Below are 21,587 nucleotides of genomic sequence, written 5' to 3' on the forward strand. Positions count from 1 at the left end.
TTGAAAATACTAGGTACATAATTAAGTATTAAGGGATATTTTCGAGACGGCACTCGGAAGACATGTAAGTAAATGTGATGAAAAACAAGATCCCACTACGTAAGTTCGATGAGGTCATATTCACTTCAATAAAAGCACCTATAGGTTATAATTTGCGCAAAATGTGGCCGATGACGCAAAGCTTTGCGTGCCATTTCTCCTTGGCACGTGAAAGACTTCAGTTTACACGGTTATTTGGGAACATTTGCTTGTGTTTTCACCGCGTACATCATATTATAGTGAAGCGTTTGGAAAGTAATGAAAAGGTAATTGTTCATAGATTGCTTTTTGTGTGTTTTCGTATAGCTTTAATTTATATAGAGAATTAAGTTCAGGGATGATGTCAGTGAACACGTCAAGTTCCATGAAATTATTTATGATTTTTATCCAGTTTATGTTTGCCACGTGCTAAACTTAGTTTTTTTTTATAATAACAATAATATTTCAAACAGGTGTGATAAAGGGTATAATTTTCCTTAAATTATCTCATTTCCTTATTGTCTAAAATGTTCCTCTATGTAATATTGTACCTATGTATAATGTTCCCATAGTGGCTATTTCGGTTCATTTAATGATGAATATATTTTTTTATTTGCGCCAGTTGTTTGGTAAATTTTCCTTAATCAGTAAGTCAGTATAGAAAAACTGTGTAAATTGTTATGATCAAGGTCGAACTACAATATTTGTGTTTGTATCAAAAGGTGAGTGACGAAACAGATCAGTCTTAGCGTCGCGTCGCAAATTGTTTCATAAACCGTGAACGTCATTATCACGTCACTAAACTAAAACTATTACATGATGTTGATACAATTGTTTTATTTATGCTAAATCTATTTCTTATTATAGATGGATTTCTAAAATAAGATAACCGGTGCCGGCTCATTAACTTGATAATACAAAGATGTTTTTAGATGTTATTCTGCAAAACAATTGTCGAAATTCAATATTACTCTAAAATAACGCAGATGTGAAACACCTATTCATAGAGATGTATGATATTCGGTAAATCGGTTGCATGTATTTTAAAATTACATAGCTTACGTAAAACGAGTTCCCTTTAGAGTTTTCTACATTTTATTTTAACAATAAAGCTTGTAGAGAAAAGGATGCGCAGCTGCGTTCGTAATGTTCGTATGTCTGTCCCTCCTTGATTGTATAATAAGATACACACGCATAAATAAATAAGTAATATATGATAAACGGAAACAGTAGCTGCATATACACCAGGTGTAGTATTTTATTCATTAATAAAAACACTTTTATACTCTAAGAAGACACACTATTATGGCGTATGTGTTTTCATTTTCTAGAATAAAAGCGCATTTATTAAAAGATAACAAAAGGCAGCTACAAAAATGGAAACAAATGCATGCGATGTCTTCAGGCAAAAAATAAAACAAATGACAAGATAACTAACTCATTAAGTACGGATGTTAATGAATCCTGTACATGTAGTTTTGAGATTGAAAACTTTATTACAATGACAATGACAGTTATTCTTTTCAATTACACGTGAATTTTCAAACGTAATGCGTGAAATTTTTTACAAAAACACGTGATGTGACGAATACAGCACAGACGTAAGCATAAATAATATGCTGTATGTATTGAATATGTTAATTTTACTATTTACAAAAACTAGTATGCTGTAGATGTCACTACCGGTTAAATTCTGTCAAATAACTATCATAGTGCTAAGTCGTGCTGTGATAGATACTCGACACGCGTTAACTTTTGTCCTTAGGCAGAACTGTACGTGTGGAACCACCAACAAGACGTTTATTTACATAGAAAAACAGCAAGGAAATTGCTTGTGTATTATTTTTTATTTTGTTTGCCTATTCAGAAACAGGAGAAATTGAACTTTAGGAAAGTAACTGCATGTCTATTTCTTAGAATGCAATCTTTTAATGTGTATTGTGTACCTATCCGATGAAGGTGTCATATTGTTTTGGTAAAAACCCGTCAAGACTGTCACCTGATGATGCACCAAGTAGCCGCAGACCGTGAATGATATTTTTTATCAATAAGTTACGAATCAATGACTGTCACTAAAATTAGACAATAAGACCTTCGTCGAAACATCATGAATGATGACAATACAGATTTTTTTATACAATATACGCATTTTAATCTATAGGTTTATTTCTGAAGGACTTGGTTCATTAGCCACGCTTGTTATCTATATGAAAAGTAATGTCATGGTTAAAGATAAGTAAAGACTCCAAAAAGCACATTCTTGCCATCAGTGATCTTGCATTTTTGTAATAAATAATGTTGGTACGATATTATACTTACTGGTATACCAACTATTCTGAAAATCAAACTACAAAAAGAACACTTCGACAATATATTTCCAGAATAAATAAATGAGACCAGCCGTCACCTAAATTTCAGTAAAACATTGTTTTAGATTGCATACATGCGCTACTTCAATTCATGCGATTCGTGTGACGTTGATTTGCCATTGGCGTAAGTTGTAATGTCAACTTATGAATAAATGAGTCAACGTAGACGCATAGCCCGTGCCACGCATCTAAATTGCTTACTAACATGATTAGATATTTTTAAGCGATACGATCATCGCTTTACATGGCGGCAACAAGATTGATAAAGGCTGTACATCGTAGAAATATTATTATATGCATAGTACGTGACCGCGGGTGAGAGAAATAACACAAATATATTCCGAGACCATTTAATTTACAGAAAAAGACATGTTTCTTTTATTCTGCGAGCTCAACTGCGGATAGACACGAACGTTAACGATTTACTTATTCAATGTCATGACAGCATGTTAATCGAATTTATCCATGGTTGAACAGATACGGTACAGTTTAATCAACTCAGTGATTAAATTCAATTAGTTAAGCGCTTCAAAAATGCGTCAACTGCACCAAATTTGTCAAGAATTGATAGCAAAAAGCTACGCTTAAGTTATAAAGAAAACGATTAAATTATTTTCATTCAGTATCGTGTGAAGTATGTGTACTCTTACGAAAAAATATAAGGCAAAATAAAATTAAGTATATATAAACTTTGACAAACAATAACAGCTGTAAAACTTAGTTACTGTAAGTCACAATTTCAGCTTTATTTTGGAAAGACTCATGAGATTCACTGGTGTTATTAAACGCAATTAATTCGCAAATACATTATTTGTCACTTAAAATTGTGGCGTTACAATCATTTTGTTGTTATGAAAATATCGACTTCAATAATTTACGCATTTAAATTTCTATGCTTATTAGACAAGTTAACATAGCTGACCAATCTTCATTTTAGCCGCCACAATCTAAAAGATGACCTGACATGACACCAAATTTTTCTGTATACAACTTAGAATTCCCTAGAGGCTACAGTAGTCGATTAAAACAATCTCGACTAAAATCGATTACGTACGTTTATCAGTAAATAAATCCGCAAAGGCATTTAGTTTCGGTCAAGATCACTTACTGCAACACTGTTTAGAATGAACTGAGAATACTATCAAATGTTTCATTGATCACATGTAGTTTTTGAAAAGAATCCTTGAAGATATTTGTATGCGTTTTTTCTGTGTTTAACTCAATAAGAAACCACGTTAATGTTTTCCTGTAATCATAACACAATAGGCCATCTTAGTAATGAGCTGAAACCGTTGAGGACTCGACGTCACACGCCTTTCAATAACTAATAAACAAAATGTAGTGTTCATATATTATGAACTCATTGACGGCCACTGAATGGTAACTCGTCAGCTACGAACAATAAGTCTATGTTTGTTTGATTTTCTATTTAAATTAACTATAGTTTAAGTAAATAAAGTTGTTAAGTACCTATTGTGGCGATGCATAGTTCCTGGTAGACCATTTTTCATTTCTCTGACACATTTTTGCATAAGTGAACAGTACGATTCTATATCCTAAATGTGAATATGTCAATACACAGTAAATATAATGCGCAATCCAAATGACAGACATTTTATTTTATCATACAGTTAAAGGATTTACCTGATATAAATAATAATACCATCTAACGGTCAACCAAGACTATTGTAAAGACAGTTAAATGGAGAGCACATGATTGATCGGTAGAGGGCCAATGTAATGCAAAGTAGTGGCTTTACCGGTACTTACAATTCTACTTCGAAATAATTCGAGTATTTTCATTACTGAAACGTCAATAGAGGAAATAAAATATTTGAAACCACAAGACATATTGCTTAAAAGGGCCTTCCATTGTCAACAATTAGCACTGCCTGAGTTAAGGAAAAGCGCTAAAATAAAAATAAAGACAAACCGGACAATATACCACCATAGACATGTGTTAATTTTTAAACACAATAAAGGTTCAAGCCAGCACTTCAACTAAATCATTGAAATTAGATACAATTTGCCATGGCGCGGGCGGTTTGATTTCACGGACGAAAACAAATGTTTTGACAATGAATTTCAACAGTAAATCAAATTAATATGTATCACTAATACCTACTACATGTAAGGGTAGATTATGGTCATTTGCTTCAAGTCACCTTACTAAGTCTTAGTTTAATTAATGTGTTCGTGTAATCTACTTAATACTAAAGCCCTTTAGTAACTCAACTGCAGCTACTATGCATTTTATTAGCTAAGCTACTATACTTATTTCAAGGGGTTCAATTAGAGTCTTTCTTAGTTTTAATCATATACACCCAACACAATATATAACCTTATCGATGAAATTGGCCATAATAGTTGACAAGTTTAGTTCAAGTCAGATTAATTTTTCATGTAAAAAATAATGTGGTATTTTGGTGAAACGTCTACAACTTTACTTAACATTTCCACAGTACCTATTATAAACTGAGAAAACTTACCCAAACGTAATACGAGGTACTTATAAATATTATAAGCATTTCAAAATATGAAATGAACAGTTGAGATTAGAAAACAATATTATACTAATAGCGTTTTAGTACGTATCATGTTTTCATATATTTTTATGTCTATCTTTAATGTGTTACTACTTATCTACACACTTATTACAGCAGTATATTTATTTTTAATGCTAGAGATGCATTTTTAGGATAATTGGAATATATTAGATAATTGATATTAGAGACATTAGGCACAAATCTAATAAACATTAAACTTTTATACGATTATATCTTTGGTATAATGTTACAGTGTAACCTGCGTAGGCACGAACTTAATGTTGAACATTTTAGATGGCGTCAAACATTTTATGTTATCGTTTTATGATAGCGTGCTTGGATAAGTTACTTTTTGTTACGTAATATTGTAATGTTATGGAGAAACTTAAGACACAAGTCCCTTTTTGATTCGGATCATATAAAAGATTTTATAGAGTTGTTGAAATCCATAATTATTAAAATTTTCTAACAGTTCGCACAGTTATGTATTGCTAAGATTGGCTGTGGGCAAGTTTCGAACGAGATCTCTATGGTAAACACTAAATACAATAAGATTTTTATTTTCTAATTTTAGACACTTTCCGTCTTGTATCCTTCTATAAGCCCAGGTTATCGCGATGGCAATTTAATAATTTTATACAATATCTTTTGCGACTTCGCGCCGCTAGGTAGAAACGTGACGTTCATAATGGTAATGTATTAGTTATCGTGCCCACTGAACTATACAATAACATTGTTGTATAACTTTAACACTGTTAAATTATTTTACAATTGTAGACATTGTGCCCTCGCTTTATAATACACCAATGATTATTTATTATTTAATCTACAATTTGTATGAGCATTTGCATCAATACTTTCTTTGTGTAAAAACATCCACACACTGTAGTTCGCTTATAGCTAGTGTGCGTAACGAATTAGTCTTGACCCCAGTTATATCTACCTTCGAGTTCATTAGAGTTCACCTCAATATTTAAATGGGCTTCGAGGTTTCGACCTTTAGGTAGCCTAGCTTTTGATAGAGGAGGAAGCGTAGACGCATAGAGGCTAATCGATAGCATGCTGCAAATGAATTTGCTTCGAGAATCTATAATTACACGTGCATGTTTACAGTTGCTATAACATCAACGTAATCCAACAACAAGATTGATGTTTACGTCAAGGGATTCAACCACAACAATTTGGTATTCGATCATTGTCGTACTGAGTCATGGCGAACATACATTTCTGGTTATTTTTCCTCTAATTTGCTACTACCTAAAACGAACTGAATAGCATCAAATGTATAGGTAGATATTTGTTTTAATAGACAGAAACTCCTTCGTTAAATTTAATTGTGTCGAATAGACAGCCTATGCAAATGATACACGCGAGAAACACATTAATTTCTAACCGTTATTATTTTGCTCTAGATGCCATGCAAAATGTATTTATAAAGATAATAAATTTGTAGATAGTCTCTATTCCTAATAGCGATGGTAAGATATCATATTTCATGTATTAATCAGGATAACTATTTGAAATAAACTGATAATATAAGTTTGAATTAATTTTGTTACTAACTAACTATTCAAAGGTACTTACGTAGGGCTATAGTACTTATTATGTTATGTAGTCTCTCCACATAGAGCTGTGTAAACGGGATCAAGGTTGTGGAAACCAAACACCGGAGTTTTTAATCTCAATTGTGCATTGCTGAATGTGGTATCAACCATCCCTAACTACATAACGGCCTTTAGATCAACTAAACTATTATCTTGTTATCGCCTAGTTTCACTAAATTCCTTATAATAGTACCTAGCTACGCAATAATAATATGAATACTATAGTCGACATAAACATGAACAGAACTATGAATGACCTTGTTAGTGTAGAAGGCGATCGAGCTACAACGCATAGAAAGTTCAAATGATTATAGAACTGGTAATCGAATCCAGAATTGAACTACTTAGGTTAAGTAAGCTTTAACAGAATGTAAGAATAAAAATGGAGTCGAATGAGGCTACGCCCACGCGCGTGACCTTCCAGCAACTTGTGATGGTGGCTTTTTTATGGTCTCGGGATAATAAAAACGGACACGTAACATTACTTAATGGTGATAAACGGTAGTTCAGTAAATATTCGTTACTTTCACATTAGTAGAGAAATGTCAAGGGCAACGCATCTATACGATAATGTTTGTTATGGTATCAACGCCTCGGTGCCAGTGCGGCTGTGCGCCGTCCTGTGTTGTTTACATTAAAACGTACTTCCACGGCTCTACGTTAGTTTTCCTACCTTTCTAGAGAGTGCAGTGTCCAACACAAAAACAAACAGTCTAAGGAAAACTTATTCAATTAATTGCCCGTTTCACTACTTTCGCCAAAATCGTTGTAGGTATGTAGACAAGTCTAGCAATTTATCCCGAACTTTCTATTTTAGACGCGATGACTACAACTATTATTATTCACGATTGATTTGGTTTTTAAAATACAGCGACTCAGTAAAAGACTTCAGATGTTGGGAAAATAGAAATTTCCAAACATAAATAACACTTTTCTAAACTGAATAGAGTATGTAGTAACCACGGCAAAGACAGTATAATAAACAGTAGTACATTATCTAAATATTTGTTACCTACACTAGCTGTGTTTCGAAGGATGATGTCAATTTTAGTTTATTGAGACTTAGTGGGTCATTGTTATGTGAACCACATATATTTTAACACGATAAGGAAATCCCAAACAAACTACTTCGAGGAAGATACCACATAACATCTAATTTTATTACGCTTATGTTAACTGGTTGACATTAGACAATGACATACTCACGAAAATGTATTATTTCACGAATAATGGAGTTGTTTGTAGTAAAACATGACATTAAGTTCCGGTTTGGCAAAATAAGGGAACCTTGAATTCTTTATCATAGCCATTTCTCTTTAATAAAAAGTTAGTTTTGGATTGAAACATAACTATGGCTATATAGAAACTAGAGCAACATAGAAAATCTTAAGAAAACGTATGCAGACTGCGAAATAGTTATATCCTGATCTCTTTTTATAAGGGTTTTTTTGCATTAAATTCGCTATTTTATAAGAAAACTCTGCGCTAACGTTTGCTCTAAGTAAATTAGTACAAAAACTAGCTGGTTTTCACTCAATTAACACTTTGACCTAGTATCGTTTAAAAAGAATTAAAGAAGAACTGTTTAAACAATTTTTCTTACTACCCTTTTTACCAGAACAAAGCACCAAAATGCTGGACTTTCCGCAAGAGTGACATAGCACGTATGTACGTCGTACATATCTCTACTCGAAGATAGACCTGTCGTAAACTTAATGTACAAGCGTGTTTTCCACATTCTTATTATGATGTATTATAATTTTTCCTCCACCAAGAAAAAATACCAATAGATTAAGGTAACAAACATTCGCGTCTTTTCAACCATTTCTCTAAACAGTCAACAACAGTCTTAAAGAAGACTAATCTAGCTAACCCGAAATTCTCTTTATCACTTTTCAACCCAATTTTCAATTTTCTACCTACGCATAGATCACAGTCTAGCGATAGTAAATGTTTGATTATAATAAAATCACGTACATAGATGGATCGATAGTGAGAATCAATCGTAAGAGACATCTGGCAAGCCAAGCGGAAGATTACCTCCGTCGTTGTCACTCTACGCCCTCACAATAAAACAACATTAGACATTCTGTCTAAACTCTGACTAAGCATTTTAATCACGTCAATAGAATACCGTTTGTTATTACTAACACTCTTGAATAAAAGTAAACAAATCAACTGATTTCATTGTTGATTCTTCAATGTTACTCATAGATACTTCATCCCTTTGTCAATTACTTTTGTTTACTAACTTTGGTACTGGTGTCATTAAAAAGAAATCCCGCAATCCCGTTTTATAAAAAATGAATATCTATCTAAGAAAATTTGACGATTTATCAAAGATAAAAGTTAAATGAATGTAAACTGGCCAAGAGACGCTTCCACGTAGAGGAAAGGCAAAAAATAAGGATTCTATTTACCTACCAATAAAATAATTTATACAAATCAAGAAAGTTGATCGATACTTTAATTGACTCTATTATTTCATAGCGATATGTTTTGTCCCAATTCGAAACGATTATCTATATTGGAACTGTTACGACTAACGTGACCGGTGACTATTTTCGTAAATTTTTTGGTTTTATTTTGTAATCACATAAAGAAGTGACTTTTAGTTTAACAATACATATTATAAAATAACAATATTACCGAATAAATTCCATTATCAGTTACGAACAAACTATTCGGTAGTAAGGCTTATTGGTACTCTCTGAGAGGGAGTGACACAGGCTGTATGTAAATCCTAATGCCATGGCAACACCAGGTTACTTCACAAACGAAATAGTTAAAATATACAACCTTAATGTTACAATATTTCAATGTGTCGAATCTTCATGTTTCAGTATCAACACCAGCTGACACACAAACCATGAAAATCTTAAAGAATTCATTCGTTTCGCGGTTTAAACAAATCATTTTCAGGTTTTGCGATCAATCAACCGTGTATTATGTATTCCATGTAGTAAAATAAATACGGTATTATTTATACTTTATGTAGAGTAGAATCTTTGAATTTTTTGCAACCTCATACGCATATTTCGACCTAAATATGTAGGTATAATATCTGTAGTCTAGTAGCATACAGTCTACGTGTCAATTGTCTGAAGTCATGAGATAATGGATGTGAGGTACTTAGTGCCAAATTACCTGTTTTAGACAATGTCACATATGTGGAATTCCTTACAATTGTATATCGTTAGAGTACTATCGCAAACTTGGACTTTCGTTAAAATAGCTTTAAGGACAGATAACATATCGCTAAATTACACATTCGATTACGGGACGAGGCATGCAGACGCAAAATAAGTATGAAAAGAGTCCCCACTAATATTTTACAACTAGTGAGAACTTATCTCTTGTTCCTTTGCCTTGGTTAAACAAGTAAGTAAACAATTTGTTGACATGAATTATTTCTTAATTAAGCAAAGTCTGAAATATTCGCTGGTCTTTACGTGGACTCTCTCTCTGTGACTACCCCTATGTGAAGAAGGCGTGATTTTATGTATGTGTCAAAAAATATTAGGATTTTACGAGAAATATCCCTTTAAGTCAAAGCCGCTAAAGGAACTTTGTTTTAATGAATACATTTTAAGGTAATATTATTATAAAAGGTATAATACTTCTGCGAAAAGTATCCAAAATACAATAAAGTAGGTACAGTCTTACGAGAAAATTGTTGAAGAGAGTGTGTTGATAGATAAATCTATAAATAAGCATTTCAATATTTACAGTCAACGCGTCTCATATAAAAATGTAGAGACCACGTATTCTTAATTTTAATAAGCATAAATGGGCACTTATAGTTCGTATTTTGATTTTTAAGGATGTTTTTTTCAGTAACCTATTCGTTGAATCGTAAATAGCATAGTATTTTATAGTTAATGTTATAAAATATCTAGGCAGATATTTTGACATTAACAAATGTGAAAATTATACTTAAATCTCGCAAGTGTGTACTCAAGGCATCCTGTAATATACAAATGTTTACAATGTTTTAAAACTAGCCGGTGAGAACATAAAATAACTTTGTAGAGCCTCTTAAAACTGAATGTTTCAATTGTTTCTTGCAGTTATGTTAATTTAGTTCTAAGAGCTTTTAATTAGGTACTACGAATTTATAATTCCGGTGATAACAAATGTAACTAATCTATCTATTCATCTGAATACCTATTTACATATACAAATAAGTAATGCATATTAGTTGCCTCAAAAAAAAACATCTAAGCTTTTTAAATATTTCTATTTCTTGGTTATCAATGCAAATCAAGTACTCAAATACGTAAATATCATGAAAATGAAGAAAATTCATTAATCAGATAGAATGATTTAATTTTAAATGGAAATTATTATAAAAAAGTGTTTGGTGGACGACAAAGGCAGACAATATTTTAAAAGGCAAAGCTCCCAATGGCGGAGATGGTCATACGCAGGTTAGTTGCATCGCGGCGGCTCAGTCAACGCGCCTCCCGAACGCGCTATATAAACACGGCCATTATCAAACTACAACCAATACATTGCCGACCGTCACACCGACCGCACATTTTAAATAAATAACGTTGGAGCTTTTCAAAAAATAAAAACTTGTGTCAGTGATTAACATCGTCCCGACAGCGGTTATTTCGTCACAGGACCTAAATTTTCAAGTGAGTATCGATAAATATTAACGTCTAGAGTTCTTGTCAACTATCATTCTATCGAGTGTAAAAGCATTTCTCAACATTCAAGACATACTTTTCCGTATATTTCGCAGTATACAGATATTTTTTTAACATTTATGTAACTTTATTTAGCAAAATTAAATAGCCGAACAAAATCTTTGAGACCGTGGCCAACTAAACTGAACCTTTGTCGTTACTCTCTCATTCAAGTGCATAAAATTATACTGGTCTAGTTTCAAATAGAATATAACTGGCATTAACAATAACCTGTTTACGCAATAAATAAACTGAACAAAGCAGTTCATGGTATCTACTGTTATTTAAGTACTTGACTTAAGCTTTATGTTAATTTTAAAACATAAAAACGTACTTTTAGAAAATAATTAAAATAAGGCCTTGTCCATGACAATACTATTCATCGGAATACAACACTAACTTACGGAAAAAAGTAACAACTGAGTAATTTTTCGAGAAGAATAGTTAAATCTAAGACTCGCTTTAGAGAAGCCCCTTCAATATCAAAATAATACGTTCGATGTTGGTTAAAATTTAGCTAAAGGGCGTAATTCCTTAGCCTTCTACTTCGAGCACCTAATCAGTTTAAATTGATCAACGCTGCAGTTGTAGTATAGTTATAGCTCAGTAACCTGTCTGTACAATAAATAAAACAAGTAGCGCAATTCACGCTAGGATGACGAGGATATTGGTGGGACGCGGACAAGCCGCCGTGGCTGTCGCCGGAGATCGACAATTTGCGGTCACGGATCGATGCCCCCGATATTTGTTTACAAATTAATATTCCAAATGAAATTATAGAGGAGACCGTTTTACTTTGATTATATTAACAAGTTTGTGTAGTATAACTAAAAGATACTTACTACAATTTTAAATAGCCTAGTGACACTTCAATGTCTTGGTAAAATTATTCTCGCACTGTTTGTATTTTACTGTAAAAAATGCACTGATTGTTTCATGAAGGTGAACTTTGTTTTGTACAGATTTGTTCTGAGCCTTCAGTAATTCAGTGTACCTTGCAAACATGTAGCATCGCGTCAGGCGCGACTAAAGTGTAATGAATCGATTTCGTTTGAAGTGCCATAACCTTTACGCCTAAAGTATTTGCACTTCTTGCATTATTGGATCGTGTATGAAAGATTGATTACTTAGTCATTTACACCTCTCATTAGTGTTTTATTGCTATTACAAACGTGCTCGTTGACACATTCAGTACTAATTAAGAAATGTATAAAAAAATTCAGGTAGACATGCTATCAAAGCTGTCTTGGCGTTTTCAGCATAAGAATTAGTTTCTGAACATATTATCTAAATAAACGATGAAATTATGACATATTGTCCCAATAACGTAATTAAAAAATGGCATCTGCTCATGCTACGTGAAATTAAGCCGGTCTATAGCTCGTAATACAGAATGAATCATGCATGATTTCTCAGAAACTATAAACCTAGCCATAAAGTTGATGAATGAGAAATTATAGCAACAAAATCAGTAATTTGCTACAGCGGGTCGTGAGTAGTTAATGACCCCGGTGACTGACTGAAGCGAAACAAAACTTCGATAAAAACATCTCGCCAATAACACCTAGCTCTTGAGTTGAACTATCGCAGTCGGAGAAAAAATGTAATTGTTTCATGACTCAACCCCGAGCAATTTTAAACAAGCTTCGTACCACAAAAAGTAATTAAAATCACAATCATATAAGTACAATCAACGTCAAAACACGACCAGTACAAAAAAATATTCATAAAATAAAGCTCGCCTTAATAGGAATGATAATAATTTACAATTCATTTGTAAATGATACAATACCAAGTACAATTCATAAGTTGCCTATTTGGACCTCGAGAGTTACAAAGGTTTTGTTCATCCAAATCTAAAAAACGATGGGCAACATTACATACGTAGATTACAATTCGCAAATAAATATAAACGTAACAATGGGCGATAAAGATAGGTATACGAATGACAGGAATAGTTAGCAAAACTATCACATCCGCGCTCCATAAATCTGCCGTGGCGTCAGTTTGCATACGATCCTGCTCGCTGTGACGCAACCAACAATATGATTTGCGCAGTACAATTCCGTGATACATGTTAGACATAAACTATTGAAATCGTTTTACACATTACTATATACGGGTATATCGTTAATCAGCATAGATTTCTTGTTACCCTACTCATAATACGAGCACTACATAGCCATAGACAAAAGTACCGAGTGAACTAAGGTAACCCAAGGCAACCGGTCACGTCTATTATCTGATATAATGATAAAGATTTCCACGGATCATGGATATTTAAAGCACAACAATAGGCTGACGCTGCATACATAATTATTTTGGACAAGCAAGGCCAATCTTAACACTCAAGCCCAAACGCAAAAATGACGATATTGTCATGGTTCTTACACCGACCTGTGAACTTCACGGTAGTGGACTAAACAAAGGGGAAGACATACTTTTTATAATAGAATATCTATAAACAGCAGTCTTCGTTGCAACATCGGGACATCACGTCAGTGAAGTTTACAGTACACAAACATTTGATAAAATAAATTTAGTGTAACCGTTTACATAAGACATGACATTAAATAATTAATACACCTTACATAAGTATCAGAAAATAAAAATGTCAGGTATTACACGGACAGATTTATGTTAAGTCATCGGTTAAGTGCTTGCAGTAGAGGCAGAGGCGAGCTTTATTGACATTTCGCATTTGTCCGAGCGGCCGGTGCCGTTACTCAAACTTACTTCTTCCGCTGGCATTGACCTATGTTGCTCTAGCAGTGTCCACTACGTAGAACCAGTTCCCTTCAATCCAATACTTTACATTTTCTTTCTAAATATATGAACAGATGAAAGCCTTGGAATCAAGAAAACTTCGAGGTCTGAAATAAAATCGGTGACCTCTCTCTGGGTATACAATTGTTTTTCTGTTACCAAATCAATTTCGAAATAACACATTTGAAACAGCATAAAAACGTTAAAATTACATCTGAGGTTATAAAATGATAATAAAAAATCGGTCAAGCGCGGGCAGAGTCGGACTTAATAAGTATATTGTAGATTTGAAATTCTGTACGACATCGACGAGGTGTACTCGTATTTATTCTTCGGATGTACATAGGTATCTTTTAACTTGTATTTGTTATTTAAATTACAATCAATATAAAAATGTGGCTTTATTTATCCACTAAACTTGCACAGTTCATACGGCCCCATAGAGTTAAAATATAAATAGCTTAGAAACTTATCGTTTTCAGAGTAAGAATAAGAGTAGAGAGCGTTTTTGCTTTCAGCACACAACTAAAATGAATTAGTTGGATTAGAAAAATATATGTTTTATGATTATGTTTATACACAAATGAATATCCTACTAAGAGTCAAAGTCAATCTCTCTAGTTAAATAGGCAACAAAGTACGCAGATAGGACAATCTTAGAGCTTATAGATTAATACTATAGGTGTTTAATTAATTTCGGGATTGAGTCTTCTAGTGTGAGTTTATTGGCAGTGCTAGTAGTGTGATTGTGCGCAACACGTTTATGTAAATTCCAGCGAAGCATTCTATTAAACAGAAACGATTTGATACGGAATGAAAAGCGCATAGAGTTACATTAATGGAGAATTGCATATATTCAAATTGCACTACACGTGATCATCATAAATCAAAGAAATGTGTTCAGCCGCTATCAAGTTTACACGTTTATGAAGTTAGTTATTAGTCTTAGACAGCCAATCAAAGATATCTAAATGTATTATCTAGTATTGCACCTGCACATACATACATATATTTCTCTAGAGTTTAAAAAGTAATCTAAATATATTATGTGAACGTCCACGCTACCATCAGCTAGATTCACGGTAAACAAAATTCCATAATGTTTCCGCAAACGATTGGTGTTTACGCAATTTAAAAGATTTAAGGTACAAGCGGTATGACATGATTGCTTCACAGGCTTCACTCGGTTACAGAGTTAAACAATCCATCATGAACGATTGTCACATCGGCGTGTTTGATTTATGCTGGTGAGATGTCATTGTAGACCGGATAGGATCGATCTGTACTCCAAATACGACAATGAACCGTGGGTCGACAGTTACACAACCCGCACGAGGTACCTATATTTCATAATGCACCACTATATTACTTACCTTCCCGCCCAATGTAGTTCAGAGGTAAAGTTTCCTACTTAGATACAGCAATAGAAAGTCAACTCTTGACTCAAACTTGGCTATGTACTAGAATACTAGATCAGGTCATTTTTTGTAGAAAGCGCAAAACATGACTGTAAAAAAAATCTCGTCTAGGTCAGTCGATTGTATGCAGTCAACAGATATAGTCAAAAAGAAAGACTTAACCTATAGTGCTAGATTTTAAATAAGACTTAGTAAAATTATAAAACTATTAAATTAAATATCCTCAAATGTCACGCGTCAATACAGTCGTTTATAAATCTCTTATACGGCAAAGTGCATTATTTACATTCTCGCAACAAGGTACGCTGTAGGTAAATGGAAATTAATTTCATTGCATTTCCCAATAATCAGATATCTGAAGAATGTGAAACCTGTTTGAAGAATTTGTAAGCGAGGACATCTCCGTGGTATTTATTGTACACCTGGACAACCCGCGACACAAAGAATAGGACTGCAACATTAACCTTTACATAAACACGAACATTACTCAATCGAGCGCAATGGAATATTTCGGAGTCAGGACCTAAATATCAATGGGTACACTCGCAGGTCGTATTCCGTCGCACTAACTAAATGTTATAGAATCTCAACTGAAGCATCAGAAACATGATTTGATCGATGTGCGGTAACGATGTTGTCATTAGCATTATGGCAAGTGCTGTATGAGATAATGTAAATTACTTCAGAATACGTGTTACACATGCCGATACTTACTATTGCGAAGATTTTATTGTGACACATTGATTAGTGGGATCGTTTCGTCCGCACGAGTAAAACACGTAATTGGTTCACAAATGGTCACGATTCCGAACACTATGGAGCAATGTGTATCAAAATAAAATTACTTCTAACAACGCCTATGTAATTCACTATTTATAATGGTCAATTTTATAAATCATGTTACTGTGACCAGTAACTACTACTCGTATTCTCTTTATGAAGATTGCTAACAAACGGCTGGCCGCTACAAAGCCTATGTTTTGATAAGTATGTATTTAACAGGAAAGTCACATTTTAAAAAGAACAATGTCGTTACTGAAAAACAAACCGGAGATGTTCATTCAAGCTTATGTGATGCACTTGGTAGATAAAGAAACGGAGTTATTATGGTGTACCTAAGTAATTACGATGCACATTACAAAGTCCTTGTAACATTTTGATGAAACCTCACAACTCGTAGAAAATACTACTGATGCAACATATTATAATGTTGATTACTGTACTTTGCAACACGACTTCTTATATGATAGCCGAATTGATAAAAAATACTATAATTTTGAATGCATCGTTTACTTTTGATAAGCCTATAAACACACGCAAACTGGGCAATAAACAGTGCACTGACCTGTGGCATACAAGAACTTACGAATTTGTAAATGTCCTCGAGAAATATTATTGACGGCGTATGATCGGTAACTCCTGTTTTCATTGAAGTAAATAATTTAAGGTCGATTTCTCTTAAAATAATTACGAAACCAACTAAATTTTCGTATATTAATAACTGTAATGTAAGGTTCAAAAAACACAATTTCATCTGTTACGGTCGAATAAAAAGATCGCTAAAATATGTGGATTTCGTAAATAAGTTCGGTCAGCCGTAACATTGAATATAGTGTTGTAATTGTGACAAGTTCTACTAGGTACAATATAATAAATAGACTACACAAGGCCTACAAAATCTTACTTATTGATTGGAAGAAACTAACAAACAAGTAAAATAAACAAATTATTTTTAAAGCCACAGAAACTTTACAGATAGAACAAGTGCGCTTTGAAACTTATAATTGGCGTATTGTGGAATAAATATTTAAAAACAGATATGGTCGTTCCATCACGTGGAACACCATGTACGATTCGGTGTGCCTACCAGGGGGCAGACAAATTTTTTCATTGGCGCAATGAGCGAGCATGCGCTGGGCATCAATTGAAAGATTGCCGCGTCGTGTGGGAGGACGACAATCCTTGCCCTCAGCCCGCCGAGGATATCCTTCCAGAAAATAACTCAGCTCGCTTAATAAAACTTGTTATAAACTGCATTCTGCGGTTTCATTATTCAAATACTCGATCTATAGTTCGGTTGCGGAAAAATCATTCTGTTATAATTAAAATTGCGCGTTTTCGCTGAAAGTATCGTCCGACGACGGTAGTACCACTTTTTTCTTATATTATTCAAGTCGGATAATGAGTTGAAACGACTTTTTTATTCGTGTGCGTCGAGATGCTGCTAAAGATAAAGAAAAAAGTCCAAAAGCGGGCATAAAATGAAGTAAGAATATTGAACGCGTAATAACCGGTAACTGAGAACTTTAAAACTGGTTCTCGTTACGTATTGAACTTGACTTGTGCAATGAGACGTAGAGATACACGTAAATGTCCATCCCGACTGGTTTGTAAAAAGAAAACGAAATGTTTCGATGACTGCAGGTTGCACAGCGATGAAGTAAATTATGTATTTTTTAAGGAGGCCATTTTATTATTTGTTACGAACAAAGCGAAAGTGACCATATGTAATTTATAAGATCTTTTAGTTTCAAATATGTAGAATAGTTTAAATATAAAAGTCCAAATTGATTAAATTGCCGGGAGACAAGTGCGTGTGCGTGTGAATCATACATATATTATGGTGCCACGTATTGCATTCTAGTTGGCGATTCAATTCAATGAGCCAATTGAAATTCAGATAATGCGTTGCCTACGTCTGGCCGGATCATCCATATTTCTAACGCGCGTTGCGCATCCTGCGGAGTTTAACACGCACTAGGAAGTGTCCATCATGTGCACATCATATTTCTACCTATATTTTTATATTTGAATTACAATTATTATAACACAATCATATCAAAAATAAAACCTAAAAAACTAACTAAGTTTATCCCCAGTGTGATATAATTTTTGTACATATTATTCATCCAGGATTATCTGTACTTACTGAAGCATTTTTATGAGACGACTTTTTGAGCAGAAGACGACCTGCAGAATAACTAATACTAGGTTATGTTAAAATGATTATATGCCTTCGGAGGCAGCTATCTATTTGTAGTGCGGCGCCAAACCGCATTCCAACAGGAGCCGGGATATCGCCTTAATGCCCTACCTTCGGCTAGTAGCAGCTAAAAATAGATCTCGCTGAGGTATTCGACCTTATATAGCTAATGGAAAATAGATGAGCCTGTTACGACTTACTGGAAAGTAAGCGTAAACGAATAGGGTGTCGAAGCTATTTAACAAATAAGATATTCATTTAGAATAGATAAATTTAGAAATTTGATTCAAACTATAATACGTCTGACCCTTAATTTTCTTTAGAAAGCTCGATAACCGTCTACAATGGTTAACATCCTACAATCACATCAATATTAATTCAAGACAATTCAAGATGAGATCCCTCCCCAGTGCCTTGGGCCCTTAGATGATTCAACGTTAATAGGAAAATTGCTGCGGAATATCGACGCCGACCGGCGCGTAACATTGGCCTTACCCTGCAACTCACGACTTGTAAACGTGCATTTGAATCCGTCATTATATCATCAGACCACTAATTATATGTTTTCTTTGTTTCAGGATGAAGGTCTTACTATTATGCTTGGCCTTTGCGGCAGTAAGCCTGGCTATGCCGGTTGCCGAAGACAAACCAGTCGAAGCTGCTGCTGCTGCGGTCGCAGAAGTTAAATCTGAAGAGCCTAAAGAACAATCCGTTGCAATTGAAGAAAAGAAACCGGAACAAGAACCTGAACCTAAGGAAGCTGCAAAAGAGCCTGAAGTTAAAATCGCAGCGACAGAAAGCCAACCAGAGGCTAAAGAAGTCCAAGAAGTAGTTCCTGAAAAGGCGCCGGAAGAGATACCGGAACCGGTAGCGGAAGTTAAATCTGCCGAACCCTCTGAATCTATCAAACCCGCTGAAGAGAAATCTGAAGTTAGCGATGTCAGTGAAACGAAACCAGCCGAAAAAGCGTCTGAGCCTGAACCAGTAGAGGAATCAAAAGCTATCGTAAATGAAGTACCTAAGGATGCTTCGGCTAAGTCAGCGATTTCTGAAGAGTCTATCGACATTGTCAACGCAGTTAAAACTGATGCTGCTGTCGCTGATGAAGTTGTCTTAATCCCCAAGCCAGAAAAGAAAATTGACTTGCCCGTCCTTAAAGTCGAAGAACCAGCAAAGCCTGAAGAAAATAAAGCCGAAGAATCCAAAGCTGTAGAGCCTAAATCAGAAGAGCCCGCTGCTGAGACCAAGTCTGCTGAACCCGCTGTACCCGCGGTACCTGCTGTACCTGAAGCTACGAAACCAGAGGAGCCTGCACCATCTTCCGAAGATAGCCTGCGTGTAGTTCGCGACACGGTCGATGATAAAAATGCCGCCGAGTCTGAAGCTAAAGCTGCTGAACAAACCAAAGTAGAAGAGACCCCCAAAGAAAACAAAGCGCCAGAAGAACCTAAGAAGGAAGAGGAACCTAAGAAGGAAGCGGAATCTAAGAAGGAAGAGCAACCGAGCGAAAAGCCCGAAGAAAAGGAGGCAGCAGCAGCACCTACTTCAGCTCCCGCTGAATCTGCACAGACCAAAAGCGCTTCCGATGATGCCGCGGTTGAAGACAAGGCTGAATCCGTAAACTCAGAAGACAAGGCAGAAGAAAAACCTGAAGCCAAAAACGACGCCTCGGCCGAGGCTACGGTAGCCAAGACTGAGACCAATGCTGAACCCGAACCAGCAATCAAGGATAATGAGAAGCCCGTCGCCGAGGCTGTCAAAGACGAAAAGAAGGAAAAGGATTCGTCTAGTTCGGAAGAGAGCGATAGCAAGGAGAGCGGAGAGTCTGGTGAAGAACCTAATGGATCTTAGATAGGTAGTGAGTAGCCAGTAGAGGTGGCGGCGGACGTGTGTCGACGACCCTCGACACGCGCCCCCCGCCCGCGGCGCGCGCTCGCGACCCGCACCCTGTGTAGTGATGTATGTCTCGTGTGAGTGTGTGAGTGGTGATCGACACGCCCCGAGCGTGGCCATCGCCGACTATTCATTAGATCTAGAGACTATTTAAATAGCCGCACCGAAAAATTACCAACGTTGTAATTATTATCTGTCAAAGTAAATTATCGAATTTCCGGTACTATAAGTAATAAAATATGTTTTATAAATATGTATGCATTTCATTTACTCAACTTCCTTGTGTGGACATATATTTGCCTGATTTATGTTTACGAGATAAACCGCTAAAGCAAGACCATACTTCAAATATCCTATCCCTATCCACCTAGAGATTGGCTAAGATCGGGCATCGACAGATTACAAAAATATATGAGCAACATAAGCAATTTTTGGCGCCTCTCCCTCTAAACTCCCCTACTTTACCTGAGAGACTGGGACTATAAAAACCGTATGATATAATAAATACACAGCAGGGTAACTATTGGCTGCTTAAATTAAAGCTTTAATTAACTTCAGCTGCTCATGAGAACTCGTTACTGAGATACTGCATAACAATGCAGGGCAGAACCCACAAATAGATGGATTTTTGAAGTATTAAAGAAGGTATTAAGGAGGTGTTTGTGCTTCAACACATATTTGTGCAAACAACAATGTGCTTTCTATCGTGTCTAGCATGTTAGGACTGTTAAAATAAGTGGCAAGTATATAGAATTTTGGACAGGAATCAAATATGGGAGAAATGCTATGCTCCAACCGTTACTGCTTACATTCACAATTTATGAATGAAAAATAATAAAAATAAAGTTCCGTAGATCATATGAACCAGGGGTGACGCTTACGGCGCCTTTATTTTACCGCGAGCAAGGTGTGACAACATACATACATATTTACACTATATCGCGCCAGTTTTACCCGAAGGCTTAGGCAGAGGTATATAAAATACATAAACGTTTCGCCATTAACTAGATGTAGACCATGTAATAGGGGGTTAACCTATTGCCTTAACCGGGCATGTTATCAAACTAAGGGCTATTTATGTCTTTTAGAAACAAAATCCCGGGAAACAAATCCGGATCAGCAGTCGCATACACTACCGAACGAGCCACAGGGACAGTCCAAGTCAAGAGGGTATGTCAAAATATCTATTGTCTTAATGATACAATGGTCGAAGAATAACTTTACATAGGCGAGTTGTTCAATATTCAATTAGATCAGTGGTTCCCAACCAGTGGTCCATGATGTCAAAATATGGTC

General features: G+C 35.1%; 2 protein-coding genes across 3 annotated transcripts in view; one reads left to right on the forward strand and one right to left on the reverse strand.

Annotated features, from left to right (window-relative positions):
• Positions 1–21,587, reverse strand: part of S6KL (ribosomal protein S6 kinase like) — a 54,519-nt gene that overhangs the window by 17,525 nt on the left and 15,407 nt on the right. The gene's annotated exons all lie outside the window — the stretch shown is intronic.
• bnb (bangles and beads) lies at positions 188–20,544 on the forward strand. Of its 2 annotated transcripts, none has more exons than XM_076121602.1 (2): positions 188–305; positions 18,977–20,544. In XM_076121602.1, the coding sequence occupies exons 1-2, from the start codon at positions 298–300 to the stop codon at positions 20,247–20,249; spliced, it is 1,281 nt and encodes a 426-aa protein (XP_075977717.1). In that variant the 5' UTR covers positions 188–297; the 3' UTR covers positions 20,250–20,544. The 2 variants fall into 2 exon arrangements, with proteins under 2 accessions (XP_075977717.1, XP_075977719.1); XM_076121604.1 differs by lacking the exon at positions 188–305 and adding an exon at positions 11,027–11,180.

This window comes from Anticarsia gemmatalis, chromosome 13 (assembly GCF_050436995.1).
Source record: "Anticarsia gemmatalis isolate Benzon Research Colony breed Stoneville strain chromosome 13, ilAntGemm2 primary, whole genome shotgun sequence".
NCBI classification, from domain to species: domain Eukaryota; kingdom Metazoa; phylum Arthropoda; class Insecta; order Lepidoptera; family Erebidae; genus Anticarsia; species Anticarsia gemmatalis.